Source organism: Haliotis cracherodii, unplaced genomic scaffold (assembly GCF_022045235.1).
Source record: "Haliotis cracherodii isolate W230 unplaced genomic scaffold, xgHalCrac1.p SCAF_10, whole genome shotgun sequence".
NCBI lineage: Eukaryota > Metazoa > Mollusca > Gastropoda > Lepetellida > Haliotidae > Haliotis > Haliotis cracherodii.
In genome coordinates this window covers 46,424,448-46,440,412 of record NW_027266265.1, presented here as the reverse complement: position 1 = coordinate 46,440,412, position 15,965 = coordinate 46,424,448, and the positions used below count along the sequence as shown (strand labels likewise).

General features: G+C 36.5%; 2 protein-coding genes across 2 annotated transcripts in view; one reads left to right on the top strand and one right to left on the bottom strand.

Moving 5' to 3' along the window:
* Positions 1-3,995, top strand: part of LOC139454452 (maestro heat-like repeat-containing protein family member 1) — a 72,187-nt gene extending 68,192 nt beyond the window's left edge. Inside the window, exon 40 of the mRNA XM_071236162.1 lies at positions 163-3,995. Coding sequence (XP_071092263.1) covers positions 163-245 — 83 coding nt within the window. The 3' untranslated portion in view covers positions 246-3,995. The remainder of the gene's footprint in view (positions 1-162) is intronic.
* LOC139454451 (uncharacterized protein C18orf63-like) lies at positions 3,420-14,032 on the bottom strand. The gene is made up of 13 exons (XM_071236161.1): positions 13,884-14,032; positions 13,037-13,115; positions 12,583-12,639; positions 11,665-11,776; positions 10,986-11,027; positions 10,364-10,440; positions 9,913-10,022; positions 9,441-9,537; positions 7,838-7,920; positions 7,317-7,497; positions 5,269-6,213; positions 4,096-4,182; positions 3,420-3,555 (listed from the first exon to the last, which is right to left on the bottom strand). The coding sequence occupies exons 1-13, from the start codon at positions 14,030-14,032 to the stop codon at positions 3,421-3,423; spliced, it is 2,154 nt and encodes a 717-aa protein (XP_071092262.1). The 3' UTR covers position 3,420.
* Between the last annotated feature and the right edge of the window lie 1,933 nt (positions 14,033-15,965).

Sequence of the window (15,965 nt, the reverse complement as noted above, 5' to 3'; positions counted from 1 at the left end):
CATACCCATGCTTGTGGGTTTCACCGAAGTGGTTAACGTCTGAGACCTGCATCACTTCGGGCTTTCCTCCCATATTAAGCTGACACGCCGTGATATAACTGGAATACTGTTAAAAGCGGCGTTTAACCCAACTCACTCACTCTAACTTTGCTATGATTTCAGCTCTTGTACTGCTGCTGAAGGATATTTCCCCTCAAGTGAGATGCAAGGCAGCAGAAGCCATGAGCTTATTGTATGATTACTGATGTCACAACAACTAGTTGCACAGACCGAAGTCCTCTCATAGGACTGAAACACAGTTCTTTTGAGCTTGTACAACGCCTGGGGTGGTGGACCTGTTGGCCCACTACCAAGACAAGGTGTCTGTATGTTTTGCGATTAGAAAGCCGACGGATTTACCGACTTAGGTCTCCCCAACATCCACTCATGTCTTTCATTTTCAACATTCCTATTTATAACCATCAGCTATTTATGAACATCATTCAAGACTTAATAGATCCTACATTTTATTTATTACTTGGGGTCAAGTAGAATAGGTAATGAAATGAATAAGGTTTGTGTGTAATATCACATGTAGACTATGTTCTCTTACACATACGTTTCTCTGTGAAGATTAATTAAGCAGGCTCCATGCTATTAGCTGTTTGAAACTTGGAAGTGACCAGTGCAGGGTTTGTTAAATCTTGATGGAGAGAGGTATCAAAATGAGAGTAAAAGATCTTAAATTAATAAGATTCAACCTTGTATATACACTTGTTACTTTGTGACTAATAATTACAGAATGTAAGTTAAGATAGTTCAATCTTTCCATTTTCATATCATACACCTGAAAGGACCCTAGTCATTGTAGTTGCTTGTTGAACACTGTTGTGAGAGCAGGAAATGTTTATGAAATGAGAGTAAATTCATACATATGTGGGACTGTGAATGAAAGCACCTGCTACTCATTACTGTTGCAACAGTATCTTCAATTCATAGTCCACTAACAAATGAAAGGCATGTTCTAGAAGTGCTTAGTGTACTGATGTTTTTCTTCATTCATTATTACCAGTGTTACAAGAATGGGGATATACCCATTTATGGACTGGTGACTGGTTGCAATATTGATTTGTTATAATAGAAGTAATGTTTGAATATTTGAGGATTGCACAGATTGTTTTGCTTAAGTAACAAGTTCCTTGTACAAGATAAACTTTTAAAGTATTTATGGCTGTATTTTTGCACAAATGATTTTGTATAATTGACTCAGTTCCAGCAAGATGGAAACACTAAAGATTGTGCTACTGGAAACGAGTTTAGAGGGAGAGTACGGTAGTTTTCATTGTACCATGATTCAACTAACCAATGGTTGTGCAAAGTTCACAACTTGAATTTGGGGGTCTGACATGATTATGCCAGATCAGATTGTATGACTGGTAGTGTTATACCGGGTGTGTAACATAAAGAAGACATGAAATAAATGAGAAGGAACTTTAATAGTGCTTGAAATTTTTGACTGAATATGTTTTTTAACCATGTCATTATACTGTAAGAGGGGGCTTCCATGTTGCAATTGTAGACTTTTGCTCAGATCTTACTTAGATCTTATCAACCGCAGTTCATTACAAAGAAGGTGCTAATGTTGAGAACTTGCCTTTATGTGTACAATTATCTCGAACAAGACAAAATGAATACTCCTCTGTAGTGTACACAATGAGACCTAGTGTGGAAACTGTACATTGTTAACATATGTTGTTGTGTAAATAGACATTTTATGTTTGTTACTGTATAGACAAACTATATTTATTATTGCACTGTACGATCTGTAATCCTGATGCTCATGATGCAACCATATTTTGATATACCATAGTTGAATCATTAATGTTTGTATATTGATTAGTATGGGGACGATGCATCAGTGGATTGCGATTTTTTACTTCTTGATACAATATCGATCAGAGGCACACAGTAAGTGAATCAGTTGGTATATTGTCCCAGTCCAGATATTGATATCTTTACAGTGCTGTATGACAATACAGTTCATGTGTACCTATCATGATATGGTGTTTGAAGTTAAGACTGACTGTCAAAGGGGCCTTGCCATAACCCTCTTGTTAAGAAAGAAAGACTTATGGTGTTCCTAGATTTATCTTTTTAAAGAGGAACCCCTTGGGCCACCTAACTTTATAACACAGAAATGAAATTCTTTATTGCTTGCTACTATATCCCTGATATTCAAAATATTGACACAGAAAATTAGTTACAGATTTGTAGATTGTATTCTCTCTTTATTCACAAAACATACCAACCATAAATGTACATTGCACATGTAAATTGGGCATTTATTGGTGCATCTAAAGAACTGTTAGATAATGTTAAAAGTCTTATGCAAGTATTAATTGAGTGCTCATTTTGTAATGAGGGCTTACCCATGGGTTGTGTTTGTTGTCCCACAACTGGTATTGTATCTATGTGTGATTTATGAAATAAAACAAGATGCTGACCCAGTGAATTGCGGTTTGTGACTGTAAACTTTTTGATTTGATGGAAACACTATGGGCTTGTATGCCATGCCATCAAGCCAGAAGTAGTTTCAAATGACATGTTTTTAAACACCACTAGTAGGTTTTCCACTTCACAATTAACAATCCAAATTGGAAATCTACTTTACTGAGATTTGAACAAGACTTGGCTTTCATGTTGGTGTATGGTACAGAAAGTGTTATGATTGTTTGTTAATGCAATAAAATAAATACTATTCTTAATCTGATTCTGTTGTGTTCCTAATAATTACAGGTGAAGATTTCCAAGTCCATGAATACCTCAATGAGTGGTTAGCATACCATGTTAAGTACATATAACACAACTTGCTTGGATATCTCAACAAGTATAACGAAACAGTTTGCTTTTAGGCTCTGATAAACAACATATTTAACATAAAATTTCACAGTTAAGGCCACAATATATTTGTCATTAGATTTTCATCCATTTTTTTCAAAACTGAGGCAGGATTATATTTTTTATATATTAATTTTTCTAAACAATCAACTCAAGTAATCTGTGGCATTAACTATTAATGGATGTCTGGTAGGACTTTGTATGTGATGTGTCTTTCATCAAGTAAAGATTCTACCAAGGATTCCTCACAAAGTGCCTTTGGCAGGTAAATTGGGAAAAATATGTAACATTGTTTGTTTTTTCAAAATTGGATTTTTAAAAAATAATGATCTTGTGTTATTAGGAATTGAGAATGATGGAATTGGGAATTGTTACTGACATTTGCTGCAGATTTGGCTTGACTAATGCCCTCCGAGCATGTGCAGATAAATCCCTGTTGTACACTATATGCATAATTTTCTAACAGATGACCATCCTTTCTTAACTCATTCTGATAAATCTTTGAACAAGCACTATATCTCAGTATACCTTCTCTTCTAATTTCTATTCTTCTGTGTTGTTAAGTTGAAGGATATGATTCACATGGTCGACGAGGTCTGATTTCTTGTCTTTTGTCTTGCATGGCACACCATTCATTTTGAGCCAGGCCAACAGAGTGACACTATTCACTTTGTTCAGCTAAAACATAACATCATACATAAGTTCATTTCAGTAAATGAATAAATACAAATTAACATTACCTTATTAATAATAGTATTGCTTCTTGTAGGAAATGGGGTGGTCGGGTAGCCTAGTGGTTTAAGCATTCGCTTGTCAAGCCGAAGACCCGGGTTCGATTCCCGACATGGGTACAATGTGTGAAGCCCATTTCTGGCGTCCCCTGCCATGATATTGCTGGAATATTGCTAAAAGCGGCGTAAAACCATACTCACTCACTCACTCTTGTAGGAAATCCCCTTATCAGTGAATATGGAAAAGCAATATTCAAGCATTATCAAAGTGGGAGACATCAAAATACTTTTGTAATTGCTGAGGGATTTCTTGCTGTTGCTGATATGTTATTTTATCTGCAAATTAACAAAGATGCATGTACTGGGTATATGGATGTATCTTGAGCAAAAAAATTAATATGAAACAAAGGCTTCTAACATTCTTGTTAGAAGTCACCTGCAGGTAGTGCAAGAGTGTCCCAAAGATTCAAGTCTTGACCTACAGTACCTGGTTAGCTCTGGCCATCATCTCCACATCTACATCCTGAACCTGGGCCTTGGCTCGTGGTTTCTTCATAGAACTCTCAACCTCATCCTGTTTTATATCCAACTCAATGATTCAAATTTATAAATAAATGTTGAACATAACAAATCAAACTTGAGTTTCATCTTCCTTATTGTCTTTTTATAAAATACTAAAAAGATACTAACGTCACACAATATGCCAATCTGCGACTTTAGTCACTTTTCCAAAGCCTTTATAAGTCTAGTAAGATTCTGTCTGGCCTAGTTACCTCTGTTGACAATAGTCCATATAATTACACTAAAATCCAGTGAAAATGGTGATTGGTGCTGAGTGCCAAGTTCAGTCTGATAGACTCAAATGTTTTTGGCACTGATATTTTTAGTCATGGTGTCTTTAGTTGCCGTATACGGTGTCATATAAGTTAGCAGAAAAATACTGGGCGAGGCGTCAATATTTTTCTGCTAACCTAATATGACACTGTATACGGCAACTAAAGACACCATAACGGATTTATTATGCCAAAAGGTTTACACTCTCTGGTATCCATATCACATGTGTCATGTCAAAATACAAACTTGACACTTACAACCGTAGGGAGACTACTCTTCAAATCATAGAGGCCAAACCTTGTTGACAATTTTCACTATAATCTTTAACAATAAAGTGATCTAAAAAAAAGATTAATGTCCTTGCACATCACAATTGATGATAGTAAAACACAAAACAGTGTCAAATAACAACTTTTGGTACCAGAATTTTCATGTGAAATATGTAAGGTGGGATGTCGGAAAATCCAAGATGGCTGTTACTGATGGTATATGGTCTCATATTAGGTCAGTATCAACCATCTTGGATTTTACTGACGGTATACAGGCTCATGTGGGGTCATTAGTTCTTTTCTCTGATTGGTCAATCTCACTTTGAGGCATAATAAATATCCTTATGTACATACTACAGAATGAATGCACCCTATTTTCTCCTTTGGAGCATTTTCACTTCAATATAAAACAAGCAATTCTAGTGGTTACTTTAAACCTAAACATTTTTACCTGTATATCTATTATTGTACCTGCTCTCTGTTCCAAAGCTTGTAAGCAATTGGTTGTTTATGAACAGTGTACAAATGGTATCTGATCTGAGTAATGGTAAACTTACACTACTTGCTTTCCTCTTCAAATATTCAGCATTCTGACTGCTGTCATGGCTGGTGACAACCTGCATCAAGTCTGTCGAGTTGAACACACTTGTGGACTGCAGAGTATAGGCTGGACTCCCTGATGATACACTTAGCCTGGGTATCGGAGCAATAGGGGTCATTGGGTCAGATCTTGGCTTTTGCTGGGCTTGTTTCAGGCTTAGATTCTTCTTCGGTCTTTGTGGGGTTGAATTTGGTTTGATGGGAAAGCATTCAGTTGCCTGATAAACTGATGGAATTGTTTTCCTTGCAAATGACTGTGTGGTGCCTCTAATGGGCTCTGATGTACTGAGTTTGGAACAGACATCGTAAGACCCTGGTTTATCAACAACTGCCTGTTTGGTGATGCGTGATGTTTGGCAGTCTGAGGAAGCTGGTCTTGGTTTTGGTTTGAACCTGGGCACTGTTCGGGGTGTAGCAGCTACCTTGGACACTGATGAACATTTGAATGCCTTGGGTCTGAAAACTGGAACAATTTTAATAGAACTGCTTGAGGCATTTTGTGATGCAATGTAGGAATCACCATTTAATGTGTTCACTGTTGGAGCCCGATCAGGAATTACTCTTGGCTGTTGTGGATTTCCTACAGAGTCATATAAGCACTGAGAGGTGGCTACATGACTGGCTAGCATTGAAGCCATTGAGCTACCAGGCCTGCTGGCATCGTATGTTGATCTTTGGCTTGACACAGATGAAGGTTGTGAGTCATCTCTTGGTGTGGCCTGGGAGAAAGCAGTGGGACATGGAGTTCCCTCGGCTGGGGAAAGCTGGTTGTTTGCTTGTGCAGTGATGGGGGCGTAAGGTTTGTGAACATACATGTGTGATAGATCCTTACTGTTGCGGAGAGGGACAGATGAGGGATGAGGGTTCTTGTTTGACAGGTTTGGATGAGCACCATTTTTGGCCTGAAACAAGATGTCACATACAGAAATATTCATCATGTATTTTACAGTCAGTGTTTGTAGGTTGTACTTCAGGGCCTTGTTTCACAATCTTAGATCTACAACTATTGTATGTTTTTGTTAGAGTATTGGAGTTACGAAAGTCGTAGGACAAAGATCTCTCTGTGGAAAGGAGGCCTGGTGGGTAATGTGCTGTCTGCAACTTTCACCACAAGTCCAAAGCCCGAGTCGAGTAACATTCTGTTTGGTCTAGTTAGCTCAGCTAATGATAGTCCATCCAATAACACTAAATTCTATAGAAAATTATGCTAATAGCCATAATCAGGCTAGTAGTCTCAAAACTATTTGGCACAGATTGAATGTGTACAAGGAAGAATGAAGAACAAAGTACCAAGTTCATTTGGAGTGTCCAGATATAGCCACTAGTATTCCAGATCTATGATCAGGGAAAATCTGGAAGGACTACATGTTTTCTCCACAAATCACGTTGTGTTCAATAAACCACCAGCCCAACATGAGTTCTCGATTAGTTGGATTTAATTCATTTGGCTGCCAATCAAGGCAAACTGAATAGGCAAAAATAAATTAACTTGGAATGGTAAGAAGGATGGGTGGTTATACAGTCATTTGTCCATTGATCACTTTTTGCTCGAAACACGAAGTACGTTTGACGATTAGATGTTTAGTCTCTGATTTGATTTTCAGCTGCATTGATTCATTTTCGGTGATAAATTGACACAATTCGCACACAGACACACCCTACATGAACGTTTCAGTTGCATATAGTTTCGAAAGCATACCAGCATCTTTAAATAATTCCTGTACAGATAGACACATAAGAGTAAGACTTCTGTGGTCAAACTGAACAGATCTGATCATAGTGGATGATGTTTTTGTTGTTTAAGGCCACAGTCAGCAATATTCCATAGCTGCCTGTTATTAGCTGATCAGGACCGAGTAAGCTAGTGACTGAGAGTATGAGCCACGACCCACTCCATCTGGGTAAGATTAATCACATCAGCAAAGTCACAGAACCTACAGGACAACTGATCCCCCTAAGGAAGTCCTTAAAGAATATAAGCAGTTTCAGTGTTGTTGAATAATACCTGGCCACTATCATAGAGCTCTGGAACGGCATATCTGACTTTAGGTAGGAACTTCAGAGGATGGCCACAGATGGATGGTAGTTTGCTGTGCAGGTCTTGAATGAAGGCAATGAGAATTGGCTTGGGGTCAATTCGAGGGATTCTCTGCATATCTGCTGCTCTCAGACATACACTGGGGTAGGTGATCAATGTTAAGGGTATTTTCAGCAGGTTTGACTTATGTTTGAGATTGATTAAAGGCTCTGTTCAAGTACTGAGGTGAACATTTACATATTCTGTTTTAAAATTAAGTTTCAGAAAACTAAATATGTTTAAGGAGAGGATGGCTAATGAAACTTTCTATGGTTGGTAGACAAGCTCTTTTTCTAATGCTAATTTCAGCGTCTCTTAAAATATGTTGTAGCATCAATATTTCTAAAAGAAGACAATGAGGACTGATACAGATGTATTGTTTGTGTAGCGTTAATTAACAATTAAACTTATCATGTAAAACCTTATCTAACTCATAAGAAGAAGGATATGTGAAAAGTTTTCCTCCATTCTGTCGAAATGAAATCTGGTAGAACATCATGTCATCTTCTGTGTCCGGTAGCCGGTAGCCATACTAGAAACAATGCAAGTAATGACTATCCAAATCTTTGCAAATCCATTTCAAATTATCAAAATGCAGGATTAAATTACATAAACCTAATAATCTGCATTTAATAACACCTAAATGCAACATGATTCTTGCAGCTTACATATATATCAAATATTTTATTTATTTTATCACTAAGATCTGCACATATCCGTATGAATTAATTGAGAGAGAGAGAGAGTTGGGTTCCATGCCGCTTTTAACAGTATTCCAGTTATATCAAGGCGTGTCAGCTTAATGTGGGAGGAAAGCCCGTAGTGATGCAGGTCTCAGACATTTACTACTTCGGTGAAACCCACAAGCTCGGGTATGGTCCTGACAAACCTAGAAATATAATCGGTGCGAACCGGGATTCGAACCCACAATCATAGGCTTCTGGCATGCCCAAGGGACACAACTACCCGTGCCCCCTATGAATTAATTGATGCTATAACTTGAACCACAGAGATGCCAAACATTAATTGATCATATCTGGCATAACATATGTTTTGTGGCTGAAAACAATCAAAGACAGTGGAAAGATGGAGTAAGTCTTTTGTCATAGCATAATTATAGCTAAGTATTGGCAGCCTCATGAATCCTTGAATCCTTGGCAGCCTGTAGTTTGTAGGCATGTTAAGTAATTAATCCAGAGAAGTCTTTGATAGGCATTTATAGGTTGGAATAACATGAATACATGATGCTTTTTATGGATAGCAACTTCTTTTAATCTTTGTCAAGAGCTACTTCGCTCCTTCATCTCCTGTTAATCTGATTGGCCTCATCATATTATTGTTTTCTTTGTACATTCATCCCATCTTGTGTTGTGTAAACATATCATGATATATATCAACTCTATGCACTCACCTGAGGAAGGAGCAAGAAGTACCGGTAGCTCTGAAACGTTGTGACAAAGAATAAAAGAAGCTATTGTCCATAAAAAGTGTCATGTATTCATAATTAATCCAAGTTACACAACTTCCAGCATTACTAGTATGACCTAACAATCCTCATGTCAAGAAAAGAAAATATTTTATGTTACCATAGGCCAGACCACTTATTATTACTTGTTTTACAGATCTACCGGTCACTTTTGGTCATATAAAACAACAAAAAACTGCAATAGAGAAATAATTGTGTCTCGTTATCTTGTCTTGTTATGCCAGTTCATTGATATTAGACCAGTTTTTTTATATCTCCAGCAAAAACTTCACCAGAAGCAAATGGATACCATTTATTTTTCAAAATAAATAAACCTACAAAATGGTGGTGTGTACTGTACACAAAGAAAATATGGTAATAGTAACAATGCAGTTATTTTGAAAGTGTTGTTGTTTTTATAAAAGAAAGTTTTAGTTTTATATCTTTTCCCTCCTATCAGTTTTTAGGATAAAAATCTGTCTCTGTTGTTCTAATAACCAATATGTTTTAAATCGAATTAAACACATTCTAAATCTTGAATACATGAAGCTTTCTGTCAACCTTGTACATCTATTATTTATACCTACAGTATTCTTCCAATGTCTCTTCAGATCTCTATAGGATTTAAAAGGCCCATCAGCTGGCACATTTCGACTCACACTACAGACACGCCCTCTCTTCATGCTACAATGGAAATTGTATTTACAGGAATTTTTAAGAGACAAAGTAGTGAGTGAGAAACAGTGTTTCAAATAATTTTAAGACAGACGGGCAGGTGACCCATAAGTGTTGCCTGCCCATCTTCAAAGTTACCTGCCTGTATTCAGGCATTATAAACATTGAAAAATCGCAACAGCAAAAATAAGAGACAAATCGCATCTATTGCATCTTGATTCAGTTGAAATAATACAAACAATTACTTGAGGATCTACAAGGGGTTATAAAGAAACTGACTACGTAAGTATTCTTGAAATTATCTGCCAGAGAGTCGGGCAGGTGGAGAGAATCAAAGAGTAACCAATTAACAATATACCTTCACAAAAAATATTTATTACCTACCTTGGCAACACATGACACCAACAGTTGTAAAGAGACATATCTTTTATTGTGTCAGGTTGATTTATCCTCAATAAATTCAGGAAGTACTGGTCAACATCAAGATCAATCACCTATTAAAAAGTAGTGGCTCAGATTCAGTGAGTATTCGTTATTTAATTCACATGGCATACAATTTAACTCAATAATTCACTCCTTATTTAGACCTACAAATATACAAAACAGTGCTACTTAAGCTCCATGTACCTAAAGATTTACACCAATGTGTGGACTGTGTGTTTGAACAGAAAGCAAAAAGTGTTGTTTGCGTGATCTGTTTGCTTTATTCATGGATATGCAGAACCCAAGTATTTGCCAGTGCTAAAAGATCAATAAAGGACTCGTGACTATTTCAGTGGGATAAAAAGGAACAGCTGTGAGAACAATAGCCATAACACAATAACACAGTGTTTACCTGTAATGGTGGAAACTTGACAGATGTGGCCAACAGAGATACAAACAGCTCATGACTATTTACTGTCAAATTCATTTCTGGAAAAATCAATATTGGATATAAATAAGATGAAACAAGCTCATAAGAGTCTTCACCCCACCTGAAAAGTTTGTTAACTGGAAAAATCATGTTGGATATTTATTGTTCAGCGTTAGAAATTGGCACTGGTCCTATAGTCCTTGCCAAAGTGCCCTATGGTAAAGGTATCATAAGGACTAGTAGAAATTGGTCCTTTTTAAGGGTTTTGCTATATGTTATCATTATAAGGACTAGTGGATGAAAACTGTTAGTTTCTAACCCTGCAGTTTGAATACTTTTAAAGATCAGTTAAGTAAAAATTCTTTGTTTTCTTTGTAAAACTGAATACTAATGCCCCCACCCAATTGTGAGAAATTTTGGCAAGCCTTATACTGTGTCATTTTTTCATGTAATCTCCCCTACCCCCGTCCATAATAAATGACAAGTCCCTAAGCTTGAAGTACATGTAGCTTCTGCTGGCTACAGGAAAGTCCTTTAAAGTTCATGCTATTGTTGTTTGTGTCCTGTGACAGATGAACATAAAGGAAAAAGGAAGTATACTTACTCACTGCATTTGCATAACCAGTGTGGGTGAGAAAGTCACGGCCTGTAATGGTGAGATAATATGGCCATAACAGAAAAACATAATATTTATTCTCATTGCTTCTTAGATTATCCTTGAAATCAGCAATATTCATGCTTTAGATACACGACAAAATGTCAGAGTGTTCTACTGACAGCAAAGGTGTTAAAATGATATTTATCTTCATTCTTTCAATTCTTATCCCTGTGATAAACCAATTGAGTGAGTGAGTGAGTGAGTGAGTGATCATCCGCTGTAATCAGCAATATAAATGCTTTATATATATGCAACAACAAAATAAAATACATATTGTTTAAAAGTGTGTCAGAATTATGTTGCGGTCTCAATTTCAGCTCTGATAAGTCTGAAAGAAAACCTTAATTGTCTGGTGACATGGTGTAGGGAACGTAAAGGTTTCAGATCGGTTAATATTCTAGGATATTAACTCATTGTCATCCTAAATGTCCAGAATTCCTTCTAAAAATTGGTAATGTTATAGAAGTATGTCCTATCAAAAGTTGACTAAAAACATGAACATGTCCTAATCCCATTTGTCCCCTAACAAAACCACTGGAACTTAAAGTCCTTCATGACAACGACCCTTTGATTTCTAAGCTTATTCTTTAACAGTGACATAGATAAGTTAGATATAAATTCTTACCCTGCACCATCCACTCTCCTGCTTTGTTCCAAGTGGGGGCTATTTTGGCTGTGACTGTATACCTCAGACAAGACTGGTAAAGGGCAGGGGTCACACGGAAGGGCTTGCTTGTCTATAATTGAGGAACAGAGGTTCTTGTCAATTATAATAATAATGCATCATGTTGAGTGCAGTTGTAAGATCATAGTTCATAGACATCAGCACTTTAAGAAGGCTAATTACTTGTATGATGTGATTCACTGTTTTTCAGAATCAAACCATGAATAATTTTATAATGAATTTGTTCATGTAGAAAATAGCTATGAAAGGCTTGCTCCAGATATTCACCATACAATTTATACTGTAAGCTGACGTGTAGATGTCCCCCTGCTCACCTCTCACAGATTCTTTGTGTTCACATTAACTTCCAAAACTTGAATTTGTTCTGATTCCATCAGTGTTTGCTGAAGTTATCATCCAGGAGTCAATCCAAGGCCAGCAATACATTATGATCTCAGACTCATTACTTTTGACTAATTACTGGCTAATATTGTTGATGGGAAGCTAGTTTTCCAACATCACCTTTAACCTTAATATTGACTTATTTAGCTAGATATCAAACCCTGTCTTTCTTCAAATGAGTGAATGTTTAAGAATAATTGGAATGAATCCTATCCTTATCATCAGAAACTTAACTTCGGGTCAGAGTTGGTAATGGGTAATTTATTTTTTGACTTGGATACTAAAACAGACCAATTTGGCTGGCAAACAAACTTAAAGTCTTCAAATATGTTTTGCAACACTGAACGATATAAGAAACAGTACTGCAGTATAAAATAATGTGTTGGTTGGGTAATAGAAATTTGATATCAGTACTAGTTTATTACACAATACCTGAATACCAATAGGTTAATACAGCTATTGATACATCTAAATCACCTCTAATCCAATCTTCTGAAATCTGTTTTGTAATCTTCCTGTCCTAAACAAGGATTGCTGAAATGATGAAGTCATATGGAATAAGCACACAAATAGCTGAACACATTCAGATTTATCATGAAAATGGTTAAATATGACACTGGAATATATCAATAAATTTGTACCACAATTTGGAGCACTAAATCTATTTTTTAAGATATGTTTCTAGGCCAGTTTAAGAAAGTATTATGTTATAACCAAGAGCAAGTATGTGTGTGTGTGTGTGAGAGAGAGATTTTATATGGCCTTTAAGACTTGGCAAGTGCAGTTTAGGCAACTAAGTTAGTTTATGTCATGCAAATGAGCTTGTAAGAAAAAGAAAAAAATGATACAATTCATGAGAACCTTAAATTACAATTCATATAGGTAAAACATAAATTGTAACAGCTTTTAGGTCTTGAAAACATCTACGTACCTGCAGTACAACACTGAAACAATTTTCTACATCAAATGCAGGAGTAGCAAGAATATCTGGCTCTGTAAAAATAATTTCTCTGAAAATAGGAACATTTACTTTTAAGTTATATATTAGCATCAGTGTCTGATATTAGAGAGGAATGTCAAAGGGTGCTTTCATAACCTTTCTATTAAAGAACATAGATTTATGCAATCTCTAGCAAGGTCAGACATGGTTACTGGTCCATGACTTGTAAAACTCTACAGGAACCAGCCTTAGAAATTGACACTAGTCCTATAGTCCTTGCCAAACTGCCCAATAGTTAAAGTATCACAAGGACTTGTAGAAATTGGCCCTTTTTAAAGGTTATCTTTATAAGGACTAGTGGACGAAAACTGTTAGTTTCTACCGCTGAGGAACTAGTTGTTTTGGCCCCAAATCTTGTTATGTTACATAAACTACTGGTTGGAAGTGAGCTTTGGACTAGTTGGATATGACCAATGGTGTATACTCCTGTTTAGAGGCAGACACATAAAAACTGTAGCAGAAATCTATAAGGATCCTTAATAATAAGGATAAGGATCATAAACAGAGCTATTATACACAATATACATTGCAACCTCTGGTAACAATTTGGTTCATAAGCTACAAAATCTAATTAAACCAACAGTAAAAGGAGTGACTTCCATTAAGATATTTAGGAGCTATTTGTGATTCTTAGAGTCTACAAAGGACTACAATTACAATTAGATATAATGAATAATTCATTTTGTTTCTGAAAAATAACCTTTCTGAACTGGTATTATGTCACTGATAAGTCATTTTCCTTTATATTATTTATTTGGCAACCTGGTTTCCCCCGCACCTGCATTTCAGTATCTGTGGTTGCCAGGTAGAAGCTATCTGTGAGAAGGTTAACCCACTAGATAGAGTCACTGTGATGGCACACAGCTCTTCAAGAGGAGGAGGGCTTGCAAACAGAACCACTGGTTCAGTAAATGTTTTGATATGCATTTTCTGTGGTATGATACTGAAAGTTTAAAAAAGACTTGTCATAATTCTGTTAGGAGAATATTTTGTAGATCTAATCAAATATTGATTATGCAGATACAATTTACAAATACAAGTTTTTCTAATAGGAATTTTACAATAATATTGTTCTTAGAAATTGCTCTAAACTATTTCCAATAGGGTAAAGAGCAACTCAAAATTATTGTGTATCCAGGTATATATATATCATACATATTACTGTTTCATCTTGACATGTTTCAAAGATAATTGTTCCCATATTATGGTGCAACTATATACCCCGGTAGATTAAGCCCCAGATAGTCAGTGTTTTCAATGACTTTAACAGACTGTCAACTGAACAGTAACTGATTAAGCTAGCATGAGCCTGCAGCTTTTGAAGACTTCACACAAAGATTACCTCTGTCACCTCGAGCGCACCTTTAGGGGCCTAAGCGGAATCCCTTGTCTCTGTTGGAAATCCAAAATCCAATATGACGTGAGCTAACAACTGGCTACATACAATAAACAAAATGCGTAACGGATACCTGTCTGAAGTCACCCTAACGGCCTTAACAGAATAGTAGGGAGATTTGCGTACCCTCTGCTTCACAACAAGACCTACCCTTGGTATCCAACATTACAGCCTAATGAGAAGGCGGTGAAACCCCTTAGCCCCCAAAGGCCTACAGCAGTGTCATTGCTAGGGATAAATGGCACAAGGAAATGTTCATAATTATATCACATTTTGAAAGAACATTTATCTATATCCTTACTAACTGAACATTTTCATAGGACATTTTGGATGACAATCAGTCAATGTCTCAGAAAATGAACCGATCTGGAACCCAACTCTTCATACACCCCTACCATTAGAGCCCACAAATCAATTGGAAAATAATACATATAATTCCTAATAACACACGTAAATATAGGGACCGGCAAATCACTTTCACCCGAAGTGTGTCTTGAATATAAGGTATATTCCCTACGTCACAAACCTACCATTAAAAGTAGGGTACAATCAGCAAAAAGAATCGTCGTCTGCTCTAGGAAGGGAGATAACTCTAAAGAGTTCTGAAAAAATGTATGACCCAAGCTCCACCACAGCGTGTTCTCATGTTCGGCTATCTTCAACCATATGCCCGATTGCTAGCTTATTATGTTTATTTTTGACGTTTTAATGTTTTAATAGTGTTTTGTCTTTTATGCTGCGCTGTTCTTCCGGACAGAAAGTGAAAACAGAACTATTAGACTGGTATCCCATTTCTTATATACCAATCTCATTAAAATCAGACCTTACCGAGAACTAAGATCTGGTTTTAATGAGTTTGCTTATGTACTCTCCAACATTCCATTGAAAGAGCAACACTGATGACAGTACATTCAGCCCGGAACGCAAAACATTAAAGGAGGCACAATTTAGGAACAGCAACTAAACATTATTTCATTAGTTGCCCGTGGGCCTCCATATTGATATTCTGGTGATTTAGTCTGGGAAAAGATGAGGTAATAGGCTATATATAACATCCCCTAATAAAACAACTCATGCTTCAAGGTTATATTGTAAGTGAAATATTATATGCGATTATCATGATATTGATATGTTTATGAGTGTTTTGATAATGCAATTTATACCTGGAAAACTATCTCCACCAGAAATGAACGATCGTAAAGTTTTTCACCCAAGACAAATAACAGTCATTTCCGGTCACAGCTGGTTATCCAACACTGCAAAAAACGAAACGTCGGTTTTTTTCGTATATTCGCAATTGCCGGGAGAACGACTAAAAATTCATTTAAATTCATTTTCCGGTCACAGCTGGTTATCCAACACTGCAAAAAACGAAACGTCGGGTTTTTTCGTATATTCGCAATTGCCGGGAGAACGACTAAAAATTCATTTAAATTCATTAATTGGTGAGCGTCCTGAAAGTGT